The sequence below is a fragment of the Mizuhopecten yessoensis genome, unplaced genomic scaffold (genome assembly GCF_002113885.1).
Source record: "Mizuhopecten yessoensis strain PY_sf001 unplaced genomic scaffold, ASM211388v2 scaffold716269, whole genome shotgun sequence".
NCBI lineage: Eukaryota > Metazoa > Mollusca > Bivalvia > Pectinida > Pectinidae > Mizuhopecten > Mizuhopecten yessoensis.
Window position 1 is genome coordinate 132064 of NW_018480032.1, and position 19606 is coordinate 151669.

Consider the following 19606-nt stretch of genomic DNA (forward strand, 5'->3'; position numbering starts at 1 on the left):
ATGCTGGGATGAAGGACTACCATGTTAGTTCAAATGAATGACCTTGATCCACTTTCAACCTAATGTCCTTGTTCAACAATCAAGGTCAGAGGCGTCATATGTTTAAATCTTTTAATAGGTTCTTATGAAATCTTAAGATTACAAGTGTTAGATTAATAACAGGTGAGCGATGCAGGCCCATTGGGCCTCTTGTTCTGGAATTCTATTAAGCATTTAGACTAATAGGCCAGAGGGAAATCCATACAAAGTGTTATAAATGCTGGTTTTAGTGTTCACAATTCCACTAAAGAAAACCATTTGGAGAGTTTTAGACATTAGCATTAAGCATCATTATAGGTAACATAACATTGACATATTACATCATGTTTGTATAGCTTTCCCAGCTCTGATCTTGTAGAGTTGTGTGTGGGTACATTTTCAGATGGTGGACTGAATTGTCATTTACAAAAAGTAGGTCACTGTGACTTGTGGCCCTAATAATTGGCATTGTTATTTCAATTCATTTCTCCTACTCTATTTCACTCGGAGTTAACAAATTTGGTAAGTAGGTGCATATTGTTCTTTACAGAAATGAACATGGACACACACAAAAACATTCCTCCAAATGTTAATTTTGTCTATTGATTTATGGCGAACTATTGATTTCTCGGCAATACTTTGACTAGTTCTGGCTAAATTGTGTGTTTTGGACAAGAGCTGTAGTGTATTATCTGTGGTCAAGATTGCTTATAGTTATATGTCTGGACACACCAATTATCTTATTTCATGTTTTTTGGACAATGTCAGATGTGATTACGTGGCTTGAAGTTTCTGGATAACTTCAAAGGATGGGTACAAATAAGACTGTTTCTTGGACCTATTGATTTCCAGACTCATATTTCCTGTTCAAATGATGTGTTAATATGTATACCTTGTTCATATGGTGTGTTAAAAGCTAAGGTTGAATGTTGGCCTACAGAAGGTTTTATGAGTCTAAATAGGATAAATAATCAAATCCCTAAATCTAAAAAACAACTAAAATGAAAGGTTTCATTGAAATAGACGTGTGTACATCATTCATTTTAAAAGTAAATGAGTCTTTTTGAAAAAAATATTGCTACTTTTCTGTATTTTTACAACATCTATTGGAAAAAAACACTGAACTGTTTGTCTCCTGCTTAAGATCCTTAAGATTTTTTGACACAATTAAACCTTTGTTTGACAGAGTATATGGGCAAAGTATTGATACATCCTTAAAAATTGCAGTAATCAAGGGGCACATTGGTTCAATGTTTCTGAACAATATTAATTGTGGTAATTTCAAGGTTTCTAAGCAATTAAATTGTAATTGGCCAAAGTTTCCGGGCAGCAGCTTGTTTCTCCACCACAACCATTGTGATTGGCTAAAGTCTGCTTAATCTGGACAATTTCAACTGTGGTTTGTCTGGAGACTTTTGACACTACCCATTGTGATTCAGGCTTGCTATTCTGAGCAACTTCAATTATGATTGGCCTGCTGTTTCTGGACAATATCAATGAAGGTTGACCCTTTTTTGGCAAATGTCAAATAACTTGTTTTAAATGTCATAGATGCAAAGTGATTTAGTTTATTGATAACAGCAAATGTCATTGTCCTGATATTGACCAGCAAATGCCATTGTCCTGATATTGACCAGCAAATGCCATTGTCCTGATATTGACCAGCAAATCAAAATACATACATTAGAAGTCAACAATACAATCCTGTTGCCTTCCCTAAATTAATGACAGAACATCTGTGGCAAATCATAGTCTGACCGATCATAAAGCTGAAGAGTTGATTGTCGGACTTACAATGATAGTCAGCAGCACACAAAAACTCCAATTGTCAGAATAAATCAACCTCAAGGTTTTATAGTGTAACAGATGACTCCCTCCAACAGGTCTTGATTGAAACATGATATTCCTTTTCTACTCTTGGAATATCCCTTTTTTGCTGATTAACTTGTACCCATGTTAACTTTTATTTTTCAGTATTGTATACTAGTGCAAAGTTTCATGATAACATCCATAATATCATTGGTTTGATTTTCTGGACAGGGGGGGTATTATTCATGAATATTACTCTTGTTGTCATTGATTTCAGCTTTGTATAATTATATTGTGGTCATTGACTTCAGCTTTCTGTAAAGATATTGTTGTCATTGACTTCAGCTTTCTGTAAAGATATTGTTGTCATTGACTTCAGTTTTCTGTAAAGATATTGTTGTCATTGACTTCAGCTTTCTGTAAAGATATCGTTGTCATTGACTTCAGCTTTCTGTAAAGATATTGTTGTCATTGACTTCAGCTTTCTGTAAAGATATTGTTGTCATTGACTTCAGATTTGTGTAAAGGTTATGGGTATTTTGTTTTCTGTATTAGCTGTCTAGGTATTCAGTTTTAAGATTTTTTTAATTCTTATCAAGAATGGACCATAGTTTAATGTGTGGGCGTCAAGCAAAGATACAATAACAGTATTGAACATAGCCAGCCTAGAAGAAATGGGACAAAAAACAAAATTTAGCTTCAATCAATATTTCTACAAAGGATGTGAATATGAACCAATTCCCAATGGTGAATCCAGATTTTCTGGGGATGGAGTTTTGATTTTTTTTTCATATTTTCAGATAAGACAGAAAGCTAAAAGCTGTCCTTTTCGTATTATACTTCAGTAAGCCTATAGAAATCTATAAAACTGTTTAACACTTGTGTCAGTTACAACAGTGTTTTTTTCCCAGCCGTCACAAGATTGTCAATGACATTGGGAAGTCTTCTGTACATTAGCTATAGCCTGGGTACATACATACAAACTGACAGTGAGAAGCTTTGCTGTTGTCATACCCCTAGTGAAAAGTTACTTCAATCAAATTGTTTTATTATTTCCCCTCCTACATTTGTGATTCTCTTGGAACCTTTGGGACAAATCCATTTAGACAGAGTAATTGTGAGGGTATTATAACATTAGTAGGTTTACCGCATTACATAGCTGAGAGCTTAATATACACTCAAACAGGGCGCACATTACCTAAATGTATTTCAGTGTGTAGGTTATCATTTAATCGATAAACTACATGTATTCTTGGATTTGGAACGATATCAATGAGAAGAAATAGTACGAATGTAGTCAGTCTACAACTGGTTTTTTTTTTCTGATTCGTAATTACTTTGAGCTTTTGGTAGTGATATGATGATCCTTAATTGTTGGAGATGACTCAATATCAATTTCACGCAAATAACTATAATAGCAAAATCTAAATGTTTCCCTAACACTGCCATTGACTCCTACAAAGATCTCGTGGGTCTGACCGGATGCTGAGTAAGCTTTCTCCGGTAGAATACCCTATGATTTTGATCTCGTGGGTCTGACCGGATGCTGTAGGAACATTTCCATGGCTATTTCTTACAAAAAACACATACCTTAGGTATATGATTTGTTCCTGAGTAAGCTTTCTCCAGTAGAATACCCTATGATTTTGATCTCGTTGGAACGATAGCACAGAATTTACAAGGCCAATAGGGTATATTGTTAGGCGTTTGATTCTTTCAGTGTAGGAAATCTCTGTCAGGTCTGTGTAGGGAAATGTCAGCGTACCAGTTATGTGAGTATTTTGATCTGATATAACAAGGCCGTTGGGATATTGTGAGTCAGTTGGCACTGTGGATAGCACACCACTGTCACCAAGATGACAGGGATTCTTTTCCCGGAACAGACATGAAATGTATAGGGTCACCTGCCGAAACACGTGGGCTTTCTCAAAGCAATCCAGGTTTCCTCATCTATAAGGCGTCACAATTTGCAATTCCATCAGACTAGCAAGGGTAACTAATATGTAATTTTATGGAAACTTGTTTTATTTGTTGTAAAATTAATATATAGTTATATGTCTTTGAAATATCGAAATAATTGTTAGTGAAATGTGATTTTAAGAATATTTAATTTAAATGATTATAGGTCTTGTTGAGTAAATTTCACTGAAAGTAATAATCCATTGATCAAATTTCTTTAACATCATAAATTATGAATTTTCTAAATTTTGGTATGAAATTATTTTCTATGAAATGTTCTTTAATTACTCAGGAAGAAAATGAAATCATTAGCATGTACAATTCTTGGTCTGACAGTGTTTTAATGTGAGAATTTTTTTTTCAAATGCCTGTAAAATATAGAAAATTTATAAAACGTATTTCCCAGTTGATATTAAGCTACAAAACTGTACTGTAACATTTGCAGGTAGGGCAGAATTTATAAAAGAAAGAAAAACTTGTTTGAAGTTCAAAAACGTAAAATATAGAAACATTACCTCCATTTCAGTGTGTCAGTAATCCAATTAGTTAGGCTCCATAGTCCTGATATAGTGTAAACGACCAATTATTTCACTTGATAAAGCTTAAATATAGCTTCCTTAGAATCACTTATAGGGTATTGAACAAGGTATATCCTCCTGGTGTTTACCCATCGAGTTGTAAATCCAGAAACAGCAAGTTTTAAAACTGCTGTGTCACCCTCACTGCTGTTATGGGTTTCCTAGAATGCCAAGCATGGTAACAAACATCAATATGGAACGATTGTGACTAGAGACAGAGTCAGGATTGTGTTCGTCAGTAAACCACAAAAGGTAATACTGCAGCTCTCGACGTACACAGTCCAAAACGGAGTCGCAATCAATTATAAAAACATCATAAGCACTACCTTCATTTCCTCCAAAAATGAAGAGTTACATCCTTCATTCACCTGTGTCTGACACAACAGAATTGTCATCACTCAGCTTATCCTACTTATATTCATTTCTTCTCTGATGAATTTAATTAATTTTGAAAAATATTGAATGAAAACTGTTATCTGATATATTCACCATTGGAAATCGTTAAAGAAAGGTAACAGATAGGTGAGTTGTTCACACAGCCAGGTAGACCAGATCTACTGAGATACCACCACAGACCATATTGATGACTGGTACCAACTTAATTATTGACAAGCATTGTTCAATGGGCCGCATGAGCACAATGCCGTATGGGATATTATCTTAATTTGAAACACAATGTTAGCCACCAATAATACATTAACTATATTATGTACTGTTATTTACTTCATTGGTCAAAGCTACTTCTATCATTAGCAGGTTATGAACTGAAATTTTCAAACCCCAAATCATATATATATTGTTGTGCATTTCATTGTCCGATGGTCTTTTAGATTCAAAGTAATTGATGTTAATTAATCTCTTCACATTTCAACATTGACCCTGGCATGTGTATGCAATTGGTTCTTTGACATCGCTTTGTTTATTGGTGATTGATTCTTATTGAAACAGTACTGACCTTTGACCTGTGACCCTGTCTTGTTTTCTTACTGTAAGTGCTGACCCCTGACCTCTGACCCTGCTGTGTTTAGATGGCAGATTCTTACTATAACACTGCTGATGCCTGACCTCTAACCCTTATGTATATGTGATTTTTTTTTTTTTTGCAACATGGCTGACCCCTGACCCTTATTGTGAATAGCTTTTGGGTGCATTTCTAACCCTTGACCTCTGACCATGTGGTGCCCACAGGTAAGAGGTACAATAGTATTGCTGACACCTGATCATGCATACCTCTGATTGTCTGTCTCATGCCAGGTCATCACAAACCAAATGATGCATCAATTTTCTCTACAGAGGCACATATGCTATATATAGGCCTACATAATCTTTGAACACAAAACCAAATGATGTACTAAAGTCATACATCTATTCTGATTCCTATGTGCTCTAAAGAGCCTTCCCAACAGAAACTGCTAGAATATTTTAATTAGTAAAATATCATCATCATCACATAATATTTTGTCAGAATGTCATATTGCATTTTGCTGGGTTACCAGACACGTACCAGGTAATGAAAAGGCAGATCGTGCCACCAAATCAGCTTTCCTGCCACCACCCTTTGATTTAAAGTTCATCTTACAGATTTTAAACCGCTTCCTTATAGCATAGTTTGCAGAGTCACAGTTGCAAAATAATTAGAATCAATGTGTAGACAACAAATTACACTCTATAAAACCTGTAATTATTGAATGGTGTCGTAGCTTTAAAGAATGTCGCCAGGACAAGGTTGTACTTGCCCATCTCCAGATGGATCGCTACTGAAACCTGTGTCACCCCCCTCCCTGATCCTGCCATATATAGCTAGGTAATGGATCGTTACGGTTATATTGACGACCCCTGACCCTGCCATATATGCTAGGTAATGGATCGTTTCGGTTATATTGACGACCCCTGACCCTGCCATATATAGCTAGGTAATGGATCGTTACGGTTATATTGACGACCCCTGACCCTGCCATATATAGCTAGGTAATGGATCGTTACGGTTATATTGATGACCCCTGACCCTGCCATATATAGCTAGGTAATGGATCGTTACGGTTATATTGACGACCCCTGCCCCTGCCATATATAGCTAGGTAATGGATCGTTATGGTTATATTGACGACCCCTGACCCTGCCATGTTTCAACAAGTAAGGGTAATTGGTCCTTATGGTAAACATTGTCAATATACAGTCAATTCAGATTTCAATTGTAACCGCTACGTAAACTTCATAATTTTGCGAATCAATACAATGACACAATGGAACACAACATTAAATGTTTGAATACACTTAGAGATAAAAAATGGTTCCAACAAAACAGTCCACTCAGGTTGGAGATGCCCCCGATCAAAACCTGTGACGACCATACATGTCCATGCTCCGCATCCCGAATTGTGTTACAAGTCGGTGAACTGTACAAATGTAAATTATAATTGTATTTTATTAAGTTATAATGCTTAAGAAGCTGCAAATACTATAAATTATATGCTTGCATTCATTTCAAAATAAATAGATAATTTGGCTGTCCTGAAACCCTGTTGTATCGCCACCAACGTTATACCACCAAAATTGCCACGGGACATAAGGTGACAGTATAATTATAGGGACTACTGTATAGGTAATGAATCATTACGATAACATTGCTGACCCCTGACCTGTCTAAGCGTGTGTAACAAAGTGATGCTACTATAGCATTGCTGACCCCTGACCTGTCTTAGCGTGTGCAACAAGGTGATGTAACTATAGCATTGCTGACCCCTGACCTGTCTAAGCGTGTGTAACAAGAGGATGTTACTATAACATTGCTGACCCCTGACCTGTCTAAGAGTATGCAACAAGGTGATGTTACTATAGCATTGCTGACCCCTGACCTGTCTTAGCGTGTGTAACAAGGTGATGTTACAATAATATTTCTGACCCCTGACCTGTCTTAGCGTGTGTAATAAGGTGATGTTACAATAACATTGCTGACCCCTGGCCTGTCTAAGCCTGTGTAACAAGGTGATGTTACTATAACATTGCTGGCCCCTGACCTGTCTAAGCATGTGTAACAAGGTGATGTTACAATAGCATTGCTGACCCCTGACCTGTCTTAGCATGTGTAACAAGGGGATGTTACAATAACATTGCTGACCCCTGACCTGTCTAAGTGTGTGTAACAAGGTGATGTTACTATAACATTGCTGACCCCTGTCCTGTCTAAGCTTGTGTAACAAGGTGATGTTACTATAGCATTGCTGACACCTGACCTGTCTAAGCATGTGTAACAAGGTGAGGTTACTATAGCATTGATGACCCCTGACCTGTCTAAGTGTGTGTAACAAGGTGATGTTACTATAACATTGCTGGCCCCTGACCTGTCTAAGCATGTGTAACAGGGTGATGTTACTATAGCATTGCTGACCCCTGACCTGTCTAAGCATGTGTAACAGGGTGATGTTACTATAGCATTGCTGACCCCTGACCTGTCTTAGCATGTGTAACAAGGTGATGTTACAATAACATTGCTGACCCTTGACCTGTCTAAGCATGTGTAACAAGTTGATGTTACAATAACATTGCTGACCCCTGACCTGTCTTAGCGTGTGCAAAATGGACATGTAACTATAGCATTGCTGAGCCCTGCCCTGTCTCAGTGTGTGTAACAAGAGGATGTTACTATAACATTTGTGACCCCTGACCTGTCTAAGAGTATGCATCAAGGTGATGTTACTATAGCATTGCTGACCCCTGACCTGTCTGAGCGTGTGTAACAAGGTGATGTTACAATAATATTTCTGACCCCTGACCTGTCTTAGCGTGTGTAATAAGGTGATGTTACAATAACATTGCTGACCCCTGACCTGTCTAAGCGTGTGTAACAAGGTGATGTTATAATAACATTGTTGACCCCTGAACTTTTATCTGAAGAAGGTGGTATATTGTTTAAGCTATTCTTACATTGCTTACTTTTCTATGTGCATTGGATTGTTATTGTAACAGTGCTAACCTCTGACCTGATCACATCTCACCCCTGACCTTGTATTGTATAGGTTATGGAGTCTTACAGTAACCTTGCTAACCACTGACCTTGTCTTGTATAGATTATGGAGTCTTACAGTAACCTTGCTAACCCCTGACCTTGTCTTGTATAGGTTATGGAGTCTTACAGTAACCTTGCTAACCCCTGACCCTAGCTGTCTTGTATAGGTTATGGAATCTTACAGTAACCTTGCTAACCCCTGACCTTGTCTTGTATAGATTATGGAATCTTACAGTAACCTTGCTAACCCCTGACCCTGTCTTGTATAGGTAATGGAGTCTTACAGTAACCTTGCTAACCCCTGACCTCTTTACCCCTAAGTGTCTCCATGTTTTTGAGTTAAGTCTGACTTCTGACTTCTCCTTGAGTTACTGGTGAAGCCACATACCCGGGGGACAGCGTGACATGCAGTGGGCGGCCAGAGCACCCAGACTGCCAGCCAGAACAACACACCATGTCTCCTTGAAATCTGGCACGATTCCAATCATTGATGTTTTTTGAATGTCTGGATGCTGCTTCAACATCAAAACTAATTAACACTTGTTCTGGAGGTAGACAATTGTCATCCTGCATGCAACAAGATAACTTTAATTGCCTATCAAACTGATACATCACAACATGTTGTCAGTCTGGCCATCATGCACCACAGTAATTCTCGCAATCATTGAAAAGAAGTATCAGGAAATCAGACCTTATTCGGTAAAGGGAATCTTTCAAGCAATTAGTTATAAGGCAAGTGCATTTACACCTGATTGTGAGTGGTTGAAATTACTATAAATCTGAGGCATGTTATTTGTCAGAAGCCAATTTTTGTCAGCATCACCAGTTTGCCTTAAAGGTGTGTATAGCATTAGGTAGCATTTGAGTCTTCATTTGCTTGTTAGTGTTGGGTTTAAGGTCTTCACAACAGCTAGGGTCATATCAAGACGGGTCCCTAGGGAAACATTGCCAGAAAGAAAGGGGATAGAATAGAGAAAGGGGTACATATCCCAAGTGTTGCATTGGGGGCAGCAGATCAATTTTAGCTTCCATAATGTCCCCTTTGTAAAAGACACTAAAGAAAACCCTTGATTCTGCAGAGGTGGGGCTCTGAGGGAGTTTTGCAATGGGGCAGATCAATTTTAGCTTCTGTAAAGTCCCCTGAGTAGAAGATATAGAAGAAAACCCTCGATTCTGCAGAGGGCCCACCTTTGTCACTTCTTACAATATACAGTGGTATACAGCAGGCCTGCTTTTTGCCTGAACCTGCAGACGTTTTACTTCTCGGTACAATGGTAGGAGTGGTGTACTGGTATGCACATTTTAGACTTGTTGATAATATTTTTCGTTAATGATCAACCATGATTGGCGCTATCAGGGCAATACTGTATAGTGCAGCCTCTTTTCTTCACTAGGAATTTATTTGTTTTAATAAAAAAATAAAAAAATATACTTCCCAAATCACTGGCTTCATAGTGGAACAGCTGGATTAACAGTGGCTGGATCAAGGATCCTGTACCTGTTAATTGGAAACTTTTCATTTGCTAACCACAGTTTTGATAAATTATTTCTGAAAAGAAACCCATACCTTGTGGGTCTTTTATGAGAAAATGATAAAGAAGAACTAACCAAACCAACAATAGTTTTAAAATACAAGTGAGCCAGACCGGCATTAGAACCCTGGACCTCCTATCACAATATGAGTCCTTTTACCAACTGAGCTACCTGATCAGTTGAGTGCCCTCACCCAATTCAACTACATATAGGTTTTTGTATGCATGACAGAATACAGTAAAATTGTTTTAACCTCAGTAGGACATGGATCCTACCTTGTTATACTGCCATTATTTGCCCAGAGAAATGTTGGTGTAATAGAGGGGTGTGGGGATAAATTGCAGGGAATGTATTGAAATATATTCATGGAAAACAAGGTGGCAAATGAAACGAGGGGCGCTATATCAAAGTTTTGCTGTATTTACCTTTAGCAGGCAGTCATTTTCATTTACTTTTCCATGATATGGGTTGTTTTGCTTGTGTGATAGTGCTAGCTGTGCATAGGCCATATCCCGGACCAATCCATATACCGCAGGCACGCATCATATCTGTTAAACTTACATTTTTCAGAAAATCATCGGTACTCACTGTACACATTGCATGTGTGGCTGGTATGCCTGCATGGAGTCTTGATACAGAGTAGGATATGGAAATGGTCATGTGATAACCTCTTAATATTTCCTGAACAGAATAGTATTCAAAAATTGTTTCAATTTGGGACTCAAAATTATTTTATATTAGAAGCTAAATGTTACATACTTAACACATTTAACAGAGGATGAGTGTTTGAGAGTGGTTTCAGCTCAACTGAATCTGTTATATGTACAGTAAGATGTAACAATCCCAGTGTTATAAGGCACCTATTTCAACAAGTCCAATGCGAACTCAACTGACTTGACAGCATACCAACCGTTCATGGAGCTGATGTGACATTTGTTCGGTTAAATTTGTCACTTGGGTTTTGATATCAGCTCATGTTGAAGGTTGATGACCAGAGCTGCTGGCTCTACAGTTCCTATTCACGCTAATTGTGCAATTTATCTCCTCAGTAGGTTGTTGTATGTTGGAAATTAGGTCATACATCACAAAACATATTGGCCGTGTAACGATTTTATACCACACTTATAGGTTGGTCATTGGATGTGTTATGGGGAGATCTTGGGGAAGAATACAGGATTGTGGCTAGTAGGACACATTGCAGGATCCCCGTACCACTGCCAAAAACTGGGACAATGCATTGGAAACATTTTCTGGCATGACCTGATAGCTATGGTTACTCATTGCTGAAAAGAAACCAATTACCTTGCAGGACTTTTATGAAAAAGAATAAAGATGAAATAAAGAAGATTTATTACATTTTTGCCAGTGAAGTATCGGATTCTATCAACTTGATAAAACTGATATTTTTCATCCTGTGACAAATATCAAACGTGATATTTTAACAGGGTTAAAATATCACTTTTTGGTATTGACCAATCGTAGCGGTATCTTCTATTCGCTGCATTCAAAGGCAATTTTTTTTGGTTTAGATTCATACGAAGCGACGGTAGAATAAATGGTTGTTATGGTAAATGTTTGGTACACACACATAACATAAATATGCAATTAATTACATTTTTATAAGCAATCATACCCATGGGTAACCCATTCAAAATGGCGCATAGTCTTGTTGTCAAGCGTGACGTCATTAGAATATGGTGCTAATTTAATAAGTACGCTTCTGATTCCCGCCCTTTTATGATGCATTACATTTTTCATGTTTTATGCTTTAAAAATGTAATAAATAGAAAATTTAATGGTGTTTCCAGTAATAACAAACATATTTCACTCCTGTAGCTAATATTTTGATATTTATCACCTCTATATAATCAACAACAGTGTTCTGGGTATAAAAAAATGCAGTAAGGCCAGACCAGGTTTTAAACCAGGCTGGACACCTGGGCCCGTATTCATGATACCGTTCCCATGCTCAAGTATGGATTCTGTGCTCAAACCATCTTTCTTGTAACCCACCTAAATCATGTCAACAATCAAAAAGTCAAATTTAAATATTGAAAACAGTATTCGGCTTCAAGTTTCTTCAATTTTTGTCCAAAACTTTAACAAAACAAAGATTTTTAAATAATTTATAACTGGAACAAGAAATTAGACTTGAGCTCAAAATCCATGCTTGAGCATGAGAACGGTTTCATGAATACAAGCCCTGGTCATGATCATTATACTATCACTCTACCAACTGAGCTACCTGGACACTGGTAGTACCCTGGCCCAGTCACACTTCACTAACAGTTACAGTATCAAAATAAAATTAGGGAAACTTACTGAATGCACTAGGATCCCTGCCTCACTGCACGCAACATACCAGAGAATACCATTGTATTCTGGTGTAATAATATATTGGATAAGAATAAAGTATAGCTTTTTTAGAGGGATATATCGAAAACTAACTGATGATATTTAAGTCATTTGCAAAGTTTTACAGGCACATGCATTTATAAAACTACAAAAGTGCCTATTGTATATCTGATAATGAACACACAGATTTGATGAATAAGGCTTTTTTTCACCCTCATAATAACTTGATACATTGTACATTAACACGAAAAATAGCATGTGTTCAACAATAATGTAAAACAGCTTACAGTTCTACATTGCTTTTACCTAGATAGATGGACAGGGAAATTTCTACAGTAAAAAAATAAAGTTATCTTGTGAAATTCCCTAGGCGTGCCTGTCTTGATCACATATAGATACATTAAGGGCAATAGCACATTTTCTCAATACAAGTTTCTGTCCTTTCTGTACTCTTAAAGCTGATTCATGTGACTTGTGCATGACATCTCGTTAAATCGGTCAACATGAAAATTGTTTGAAGTTATTGAGATGAAAATTTATGTATTCATTAAATTTAATCTTTTAATTTGGGCTAGTTCAATTGCTGTGATTCCAACAGATCACTTGGTCCCTACAGATTACAATCAGATCTTATGTGAATACCAATTGCATAATAGGAAAATTGCGTGACAAGCAACATGCAACACTTCAGCAGCAGGTCTCATTTCCCGTAGTCTGGCATTCATATGCCTTTTGTAGTGATTGACATCTCAAAGATCTTTGATGCATCTTTTTGTGTTTGGACTTGTATGTAATCATTGAGCAATGTAACCATGCAACATTTGTATTGAACTTATCTGATCTCAAGATAATTTTAGTTAACATGCTGTACTTTCAATTAAAGACAGACATGTATATTCAAACACAATCTGGAAAGAGGCTTATGATGATGAATTTGATTTGGCCAGTAACATGCTGGGATGAAGGGCTATGAAGTTTGTTCAAATAAATGACCTTGATCTACTGTAAAGGTCACAAGGGTCAAAATGTGTTTATGCTTTTCTAGTAAAAAAAAACAGATTCAGAAGTTGAAGATTAACAAAATCTTCCAACAAAGACCCATATTGCATAGATATTGACAATTAGCTTATTTGAACAAATCTGAAGTCATACAGGCAAATAGTATGCTGAGATGAAAAGCTATCAAGTTTGTTTCAACAAACTACCTTGATCCATTTTAGGGTCACAGGGGTCAAATGTGTAAAAACTTTTTCTAAGACAAGTTTTTCTGAAAAACGAAAAGTCATGATAATAGGCTTATATCTTAACCCATTCACCCCTGAAGACACATTTTAACTCTTCCAATTCAAAGGTTGGAATAGTTCATTACAAAATTTCAGGGGTGAATGAGTTAATGGTGTAAAATGCTATGAATTTTGGGATCTCAATGAATGACCTAGTACAAGGTCGAAGGCCAGATTTTTCAAGATTTGTAAAAAAACTTCCAACCCAGAATCAGAAAATGGTGAAGGGTAATAAAACCTTCTAAAGACCCATATGTTGCATAAAATATTGACAATAAGCCTTTTTTGTTTTAAATCTGACCTTGACCCTCATTTGATGTCACAAATGAAAGACAAACAACAGAGGAGCGATACAGACCCATCTTGTTATCTTCTTAGACTCCAGTGTCATACTAATAACCTGAACTAGCCGGTAAATGGCCATTGCTTTTTGGTTGGTGTATGCCATGCCAATTGAATTTTTGACAAAATGCATGGACAGATATGATCAGAGATTGAAAGTCATGTATGATTGCCAAAAATATATTTTAAAACGTTCCATTTCTCTTCATAATTCATGGAGCTGTCAAAACCAAGCTTTGTTGTGAGTAGATATGGAACTTGTTGATCTGAAGTACTGTTAGAGTGTTGGTATAATGTTTTGTGATATTCCTAGCCGGGCCGTTACTATACTTAGCCCAGTAGGTATGGCTTCTAAAGGTTGTTGCTCAGCCTCCACAGAAGGACGTGATGCTAAACACGTATAAATCAGGATTTCTGCACTTCGCTGGTGTCTGAAAAGTACAGATTGTACGTCACTTCTTCTGACAGAATAAGATTAATAGTTTTTTTACCCTCGTCTCTTGCAGCATCATCTGTATCAGCTGATACTGGTATTCCAACGTATCTTTATCAACATTGTACAATCTCTGTCGTATATAGTGAAGTTTTGGATCAATCTCGGTCTGATAGAAGTTTTATCATAAATAACCACTCTCTAGACTCTCGAGTTTTGTCTGTTAGGAAGTTTTATTGCACAAATGCAATATTTTAATCTTTATAAATAAAAAGTATTAAACATTTATCAAATTTAAAATGTTATTCCATTGGAAAAGTGTGAAGTTGTAAATCACACACAAGCATTATAACATGTTGGTTTGTATGTACACACTAGCTTACATGATTGACTCGGCAGAGACTCCGAGATTCAACTTACTATTCTATGATGAATATACAAACAATTCAGACAGATACCTATCTAATGGAACATCAAATGGGGAGGCTCAGCAAATTTAATCCAGTTAAATTGCTTCAGACAACATCAAATGGGGATGCTCAGCAAATTGAATCCAGTTAAATTGCTTCAGACAACATCAAATGGGGAGTCTCAGCAAATCTAATCCAGTTAAATAAAGCAATTTAACTGAATGAAATTTGCCAATACTCCCCATTTGATGTTATCTGATCATCTCTTCTTTTGAATTTCTATTACTCTTAGATGGCCGGTGTAGTGAATTCCATTTAAGTATCCATCATTTGGGGTACACAGAGCTACACTGAACATCCACTAGCAGGCGTTGGATCTCATTCTTCCTTGTATTATCTAATGGAAGTTAAGCTTTGTATTTTAAAAAACATGGTTTATGACAAAAAATACCTTTCATTGCAGGTTCAATCCTCCATGCAATGACCAAAACAAGAATACAGACAGCAGATGTCAACAGGGGCGGGACCCAGCTCAAAATGACCTTCACCATGGACGATGGCCAAAGACTTATCTTCAAACCTAAATGGTAAATGTGGCCCCTATATGGTGCTTTCTAATGAACAGAACCTGTTAGTGTAATTCTAATACCAGAACTGAGAATAGCATCGTTCAGGATGACACTTATAAACAGCATACAGAGCGTTCATGAAACCTTTGGGAGTAGGTTTTGAGCTTGGATTCCTGGATTTTAAAGAACATTTCTATTTGACATATGTTTGAACTCTACCAAATTCAGGTAAAATACTATTTGACTTCAGAAATTGCTAAATGTGAAGGGTCATCTGAAAGCCCTGCTACTTGACCTGGCATATCTGTTAACCTTTAATCATTAGGACGGGAGAGTCCCTCATTTTGACCAAAATTTAACAATCTCCCTCGAAACTCCATCATTCAAGTCCAAACTCACAATACCTCAAAATCTACATTCTGTGGTCAAATGATCTCCTAGTTACTGAAGGGTGTGTTTAATGATCATAACAAGTGAGCCTGAATCAAATGAATGCTCTTTGGAGTTATTTTGTTACATAGAAGTAGAAAGATGAATTTAGCAAAGCAGTTTCTGTCGCGTATCACACACTTTCTTCCTCATTGGAAATGTGGAATGATGGTGATCTCCCCCATTGGAGGTTTCAGAGGTTGACACCTAAAATTAAATCAGGTTTTGAACATGTTTTGTTGTATACAGATGTTGCTAGGTAACAGTATGTGGTTGGAGTACAATGAAGCTGTGTTTTATACAGGTATTCCAGGGAGAAGATCCTCAGCAATGGTCCATACGAAGGCGCGGACAGACACAATGGCGAGTTAGCAGCCTTCCACATAGGACGGTTAGTGAGTCACTAACTTACAAAACATAGCATTGCAATTGGAGTTATTCCCCTTAGTACGGTCCAAGCTAAAAATTGCCATAATATGCAAATGGAGAACGTCTTAATCTAAACGTAGGATTGAGTCTTGCACAATAATTTGTTACTTTTTATTCTGTAAATGTAACTAACACGTTTGTACCTTTAAAAGTAACAAAAACATGTAGGGCAAATGATTAATTTGTGGTCTAACAAATATTGGGCTTTTAATTAGTCCCCCATTGGTTCCAGGCGGGGGGGGACTATAGGTTTGCACTCTGTCTGTCCGTCCTCCCGTCTGAGAAGTTTGTCCGGGACATATCTTCTATACTATTTCACCTGAAGTAACCAGATTTGGTGTACAAGGACATCATGGGATGACAGAGTGAAGAGTGCTAGAAGAAGGTCACTATGACCTCACTGTGACCTATGATCTGATCTTTGACCTTAACTTTCGAAAAAGTTTGTCCGAGGCTGTTACCTATACAGCATGTATGTATATACACCTGGTCATTGTTAGATCATTTTGATTGACAGGTGGAAATCTGTCAGTTGTAGCTTGGTCAATGATTTATACTGAAAATTATCATGTAGGAGATGGGGTGACTTTCATGTCATTTTGACATATTTCTAGTTTTCAATATTTTTCTGAGCAATTCAATTTGATTTCAAGAAATGGAACTTTTAAGACAGCTTAAGAAGGTCTTGAACTTTTGCTTTCCAGAAAAATTGATAAAACTTCCATTTAAATTACTATGATAAGGGTGTGATTTGTTACAGATTATTGGAGTTAAACCGAACTCCTTTAGTGATTGGCCGAAGGATCAACCTTAGAACGGAAATCTTGCCACATGCCACTAGCAGACTCAAGAAAACTTTTTTCACCAAAGGTTAGTATCTCTGTAAGTATGTGTATGTAACAGGAGAAAGGGAAATGTAATGGCCAGACCAGGGTTCGACTCCGGGATCCTCCGAACTCTAGACGGACGCTCTACCAATTGAGCTACCTGGTCTGCTACGATCGACCCAGTCCAGTTCCGCTACACTCCTCCCTCCTTTTTCTAAGTCTTTGCCCGAAGACACAACTATTTGCAAATTCGGGTATCCCCTTGATAAGTGTACTTCAAATGCTTGAAACAAGTGTTGGCAGGCTCGCCATTTTTGTAACAGGAGAAAGAGAAAATGTAACGGCCAGACCGGGGTTCAAAGGCGGAACCCTCCGAAATCTAATGACGCTCTATCAATTGAGCTACCTGGTCGCTGACGATCGACCAAGTCCAGTTCCGCTACATGCAATCTAGAATACAGTTAATGCAATTACTTAATTTATGTTGGAACTTGGATCATGACAGCTCCGATTTTTCAAAAAATAGTTAAATGTCACAAGTGAACATTGTTAATCCAGTAATGGATGACAAGTTTCTTTTCTATGATGGGTTTTGTAATGGAACAAATGTCAAATGATTATAACATTTAAAATAATGGTGTATTTTGTCACTACTGATGTCTTATTATGTTTGATAGCATCGGGAGCTGTGCAGATTTTGGGACAGACAAAAATCTGCTGTATCCCACTGCATGTACAATGAAGGCAACTAAAATAGGCCGGCTTCCTTCTGTGTCTCTGCTTAGAAGACATCCAGTATAACAGCATAGTTGATTGGCTAGCTGCCCTATTGCAACTCATGGAACATCTGTTATTTCTTTTCTTTCTCACTCTTCTTTTGTTGGCGTTGTATCCCCAGGCACCGATCTTTGTATGACTTCAGCTGTTGCAAGGAAGTAAAACCTTAAAAAAATATATGTTTTGAATGGTGAGCACAGATCAGAGAGAGAAATGGGAGGGGAAGACCACCTTATTGATTGTGTTTCTTCATTGCAGGGAACAACACCTGTTTTTATGGAATGTGTTACTACTGTAAGGATGAGTCGACAGGTGTGTGTGGGGATGGCGACGTGCTGGAGGGAGTCGTCATACTTTGGCTACCGCCGACTTACCAACTGTCCAATCACAACCATCCCTGGAGGCGGACCTACAGAAGCTACAAGGCCAAGTGGGTGTTCATTTATACGAAAAGTTATACACGTCTACAATAAATACTGTTAAAATTGTCCTACCAGTAATTTCAGAGGACCTTGTAGAAAGAGCGTCCACAAGAGATCTCAAAACATTCACAATAAATCTGTATCTTTTATACATGTATAAATCACCTGTTATGTTTTACATAATTGTTGCGTGTCCACATCACTAGAGTTTCTAGACTGATAAGGATATTGTAATTAAATAGAGTAATCTTCGGGATTCTGTCTCCTCAAGGTCAAGGTCACCATTAGCTTTTAACAATAAAGTCTATTTTCTCTTGTTCATACACCTTGTCCGTGCAGGCCTTGTATTGTGTGTAGACAATATTATGTATCTGTAACCCATTTTACTCATTATCTGTGTTGCATACCATATCCTAAAAGTCAAGGTCACTTAAAGTGTTCAAATTTCAAATCGTCATTGTGATATCTTCTGTTTACCAAACTCATGTGTTCAATGAATGAGTTCTCGTTATTTATTCAACTGCTTGTACCAAGCACCACGTACCATGGTACCATGATGATTGACATTTCAATTTGTTTTTATCAATAATTAAAAAGAACTACTAGACTGCATCTACCGTACCATACAAGTCCTAAAATTGGTTTGACATGATATTTGACATACCAATCATCCCTCCTATTGCTAGAGTTACATTGGCCAGGAGTATGATGTAAACATGTACCAGACCATCAATACCCGTCTAATTAAACAACGGTTCAGTGAGTCCATTGGATCAGCTGCCTTGTTTAAATATTGATGAACAATTCATTGCATCAGGAACATTACTGAAATTACCAAAAACACAAACCAGCTGTCTGTGATCTGTTATGCTGTGTACCAGTATGAGACACAGGTCTTTTTAATTTTTGAGTGGAGCATTATCAATAGACTTTGGTTATTTTTTAGGGTTGTCAACGGTTAACTATAGCTAACCGGTTACTCGGTAGGAAGACTGTGAACTGGTTACAAAAATCAGTAACTGAAAAGTCAGACATTTATTTAGCTCCATGAGAAGCTACATGATAACCTAACTTATACCTACAAATTCTCTATCGATGAGACCGAAATTGGATTATTTTGGCAATAAAACAACGCTCAGGCTGGCCTGTTAGGGTGGTGTTTTTGTATTTGATAGCAAGGATTGACAAAGAGATGCCAACAACACCATAAAAAGCCTGAACAGATATTAAAAGGTAGCCAGAATGCAAAGCTGTGATATACCATTTGATGTCATACACTTCGTCTTGTATACAAAGGTCATACACTGTGGTTCTGTATACAGAGGTCATACACTGTGGTCCTGTATATAGAGGTCATACACTGTGGTTCTGTGTACAGAGGTCATACACTGTGGTTCTGTATACAGAGGTCATACACTGTGGTTCTG

The 19606-nt window shown here is 37.4% G+C and overlaps 1 protein-coding gene across 2 annotated transcripts in view; it reads left to right on the plus strand.

Moving 5' to 3' along the window:
• LOC110442465 (glycosaminoglycan xylosylkinase-like) overlaps positions 1-19606 on the plus strand; it is an 85275-nt gene that overhangs the window by 61116 nt on the left and 4553 nt on the right. For both annotated transcript variants that reach the window (XM_021486092.1, XM_021486091.1), the window contains exons 3-6: positions 15190-15313; positions 16029-16115; positions 16914-17023; positions 18016-18187. In XM_021486092.1, the coding sequence (XP_021341767.1) occupies positions 15190-15313; positions 16029-16115; positions 16914-17023; positions 18016-18187 (493 nt within the window). The remainder of the gene's footprint in view (positions 1-15189; positions 15314-16028; positions 16116-16913; positions 17024-18015; positions 18188-19606) is intronic.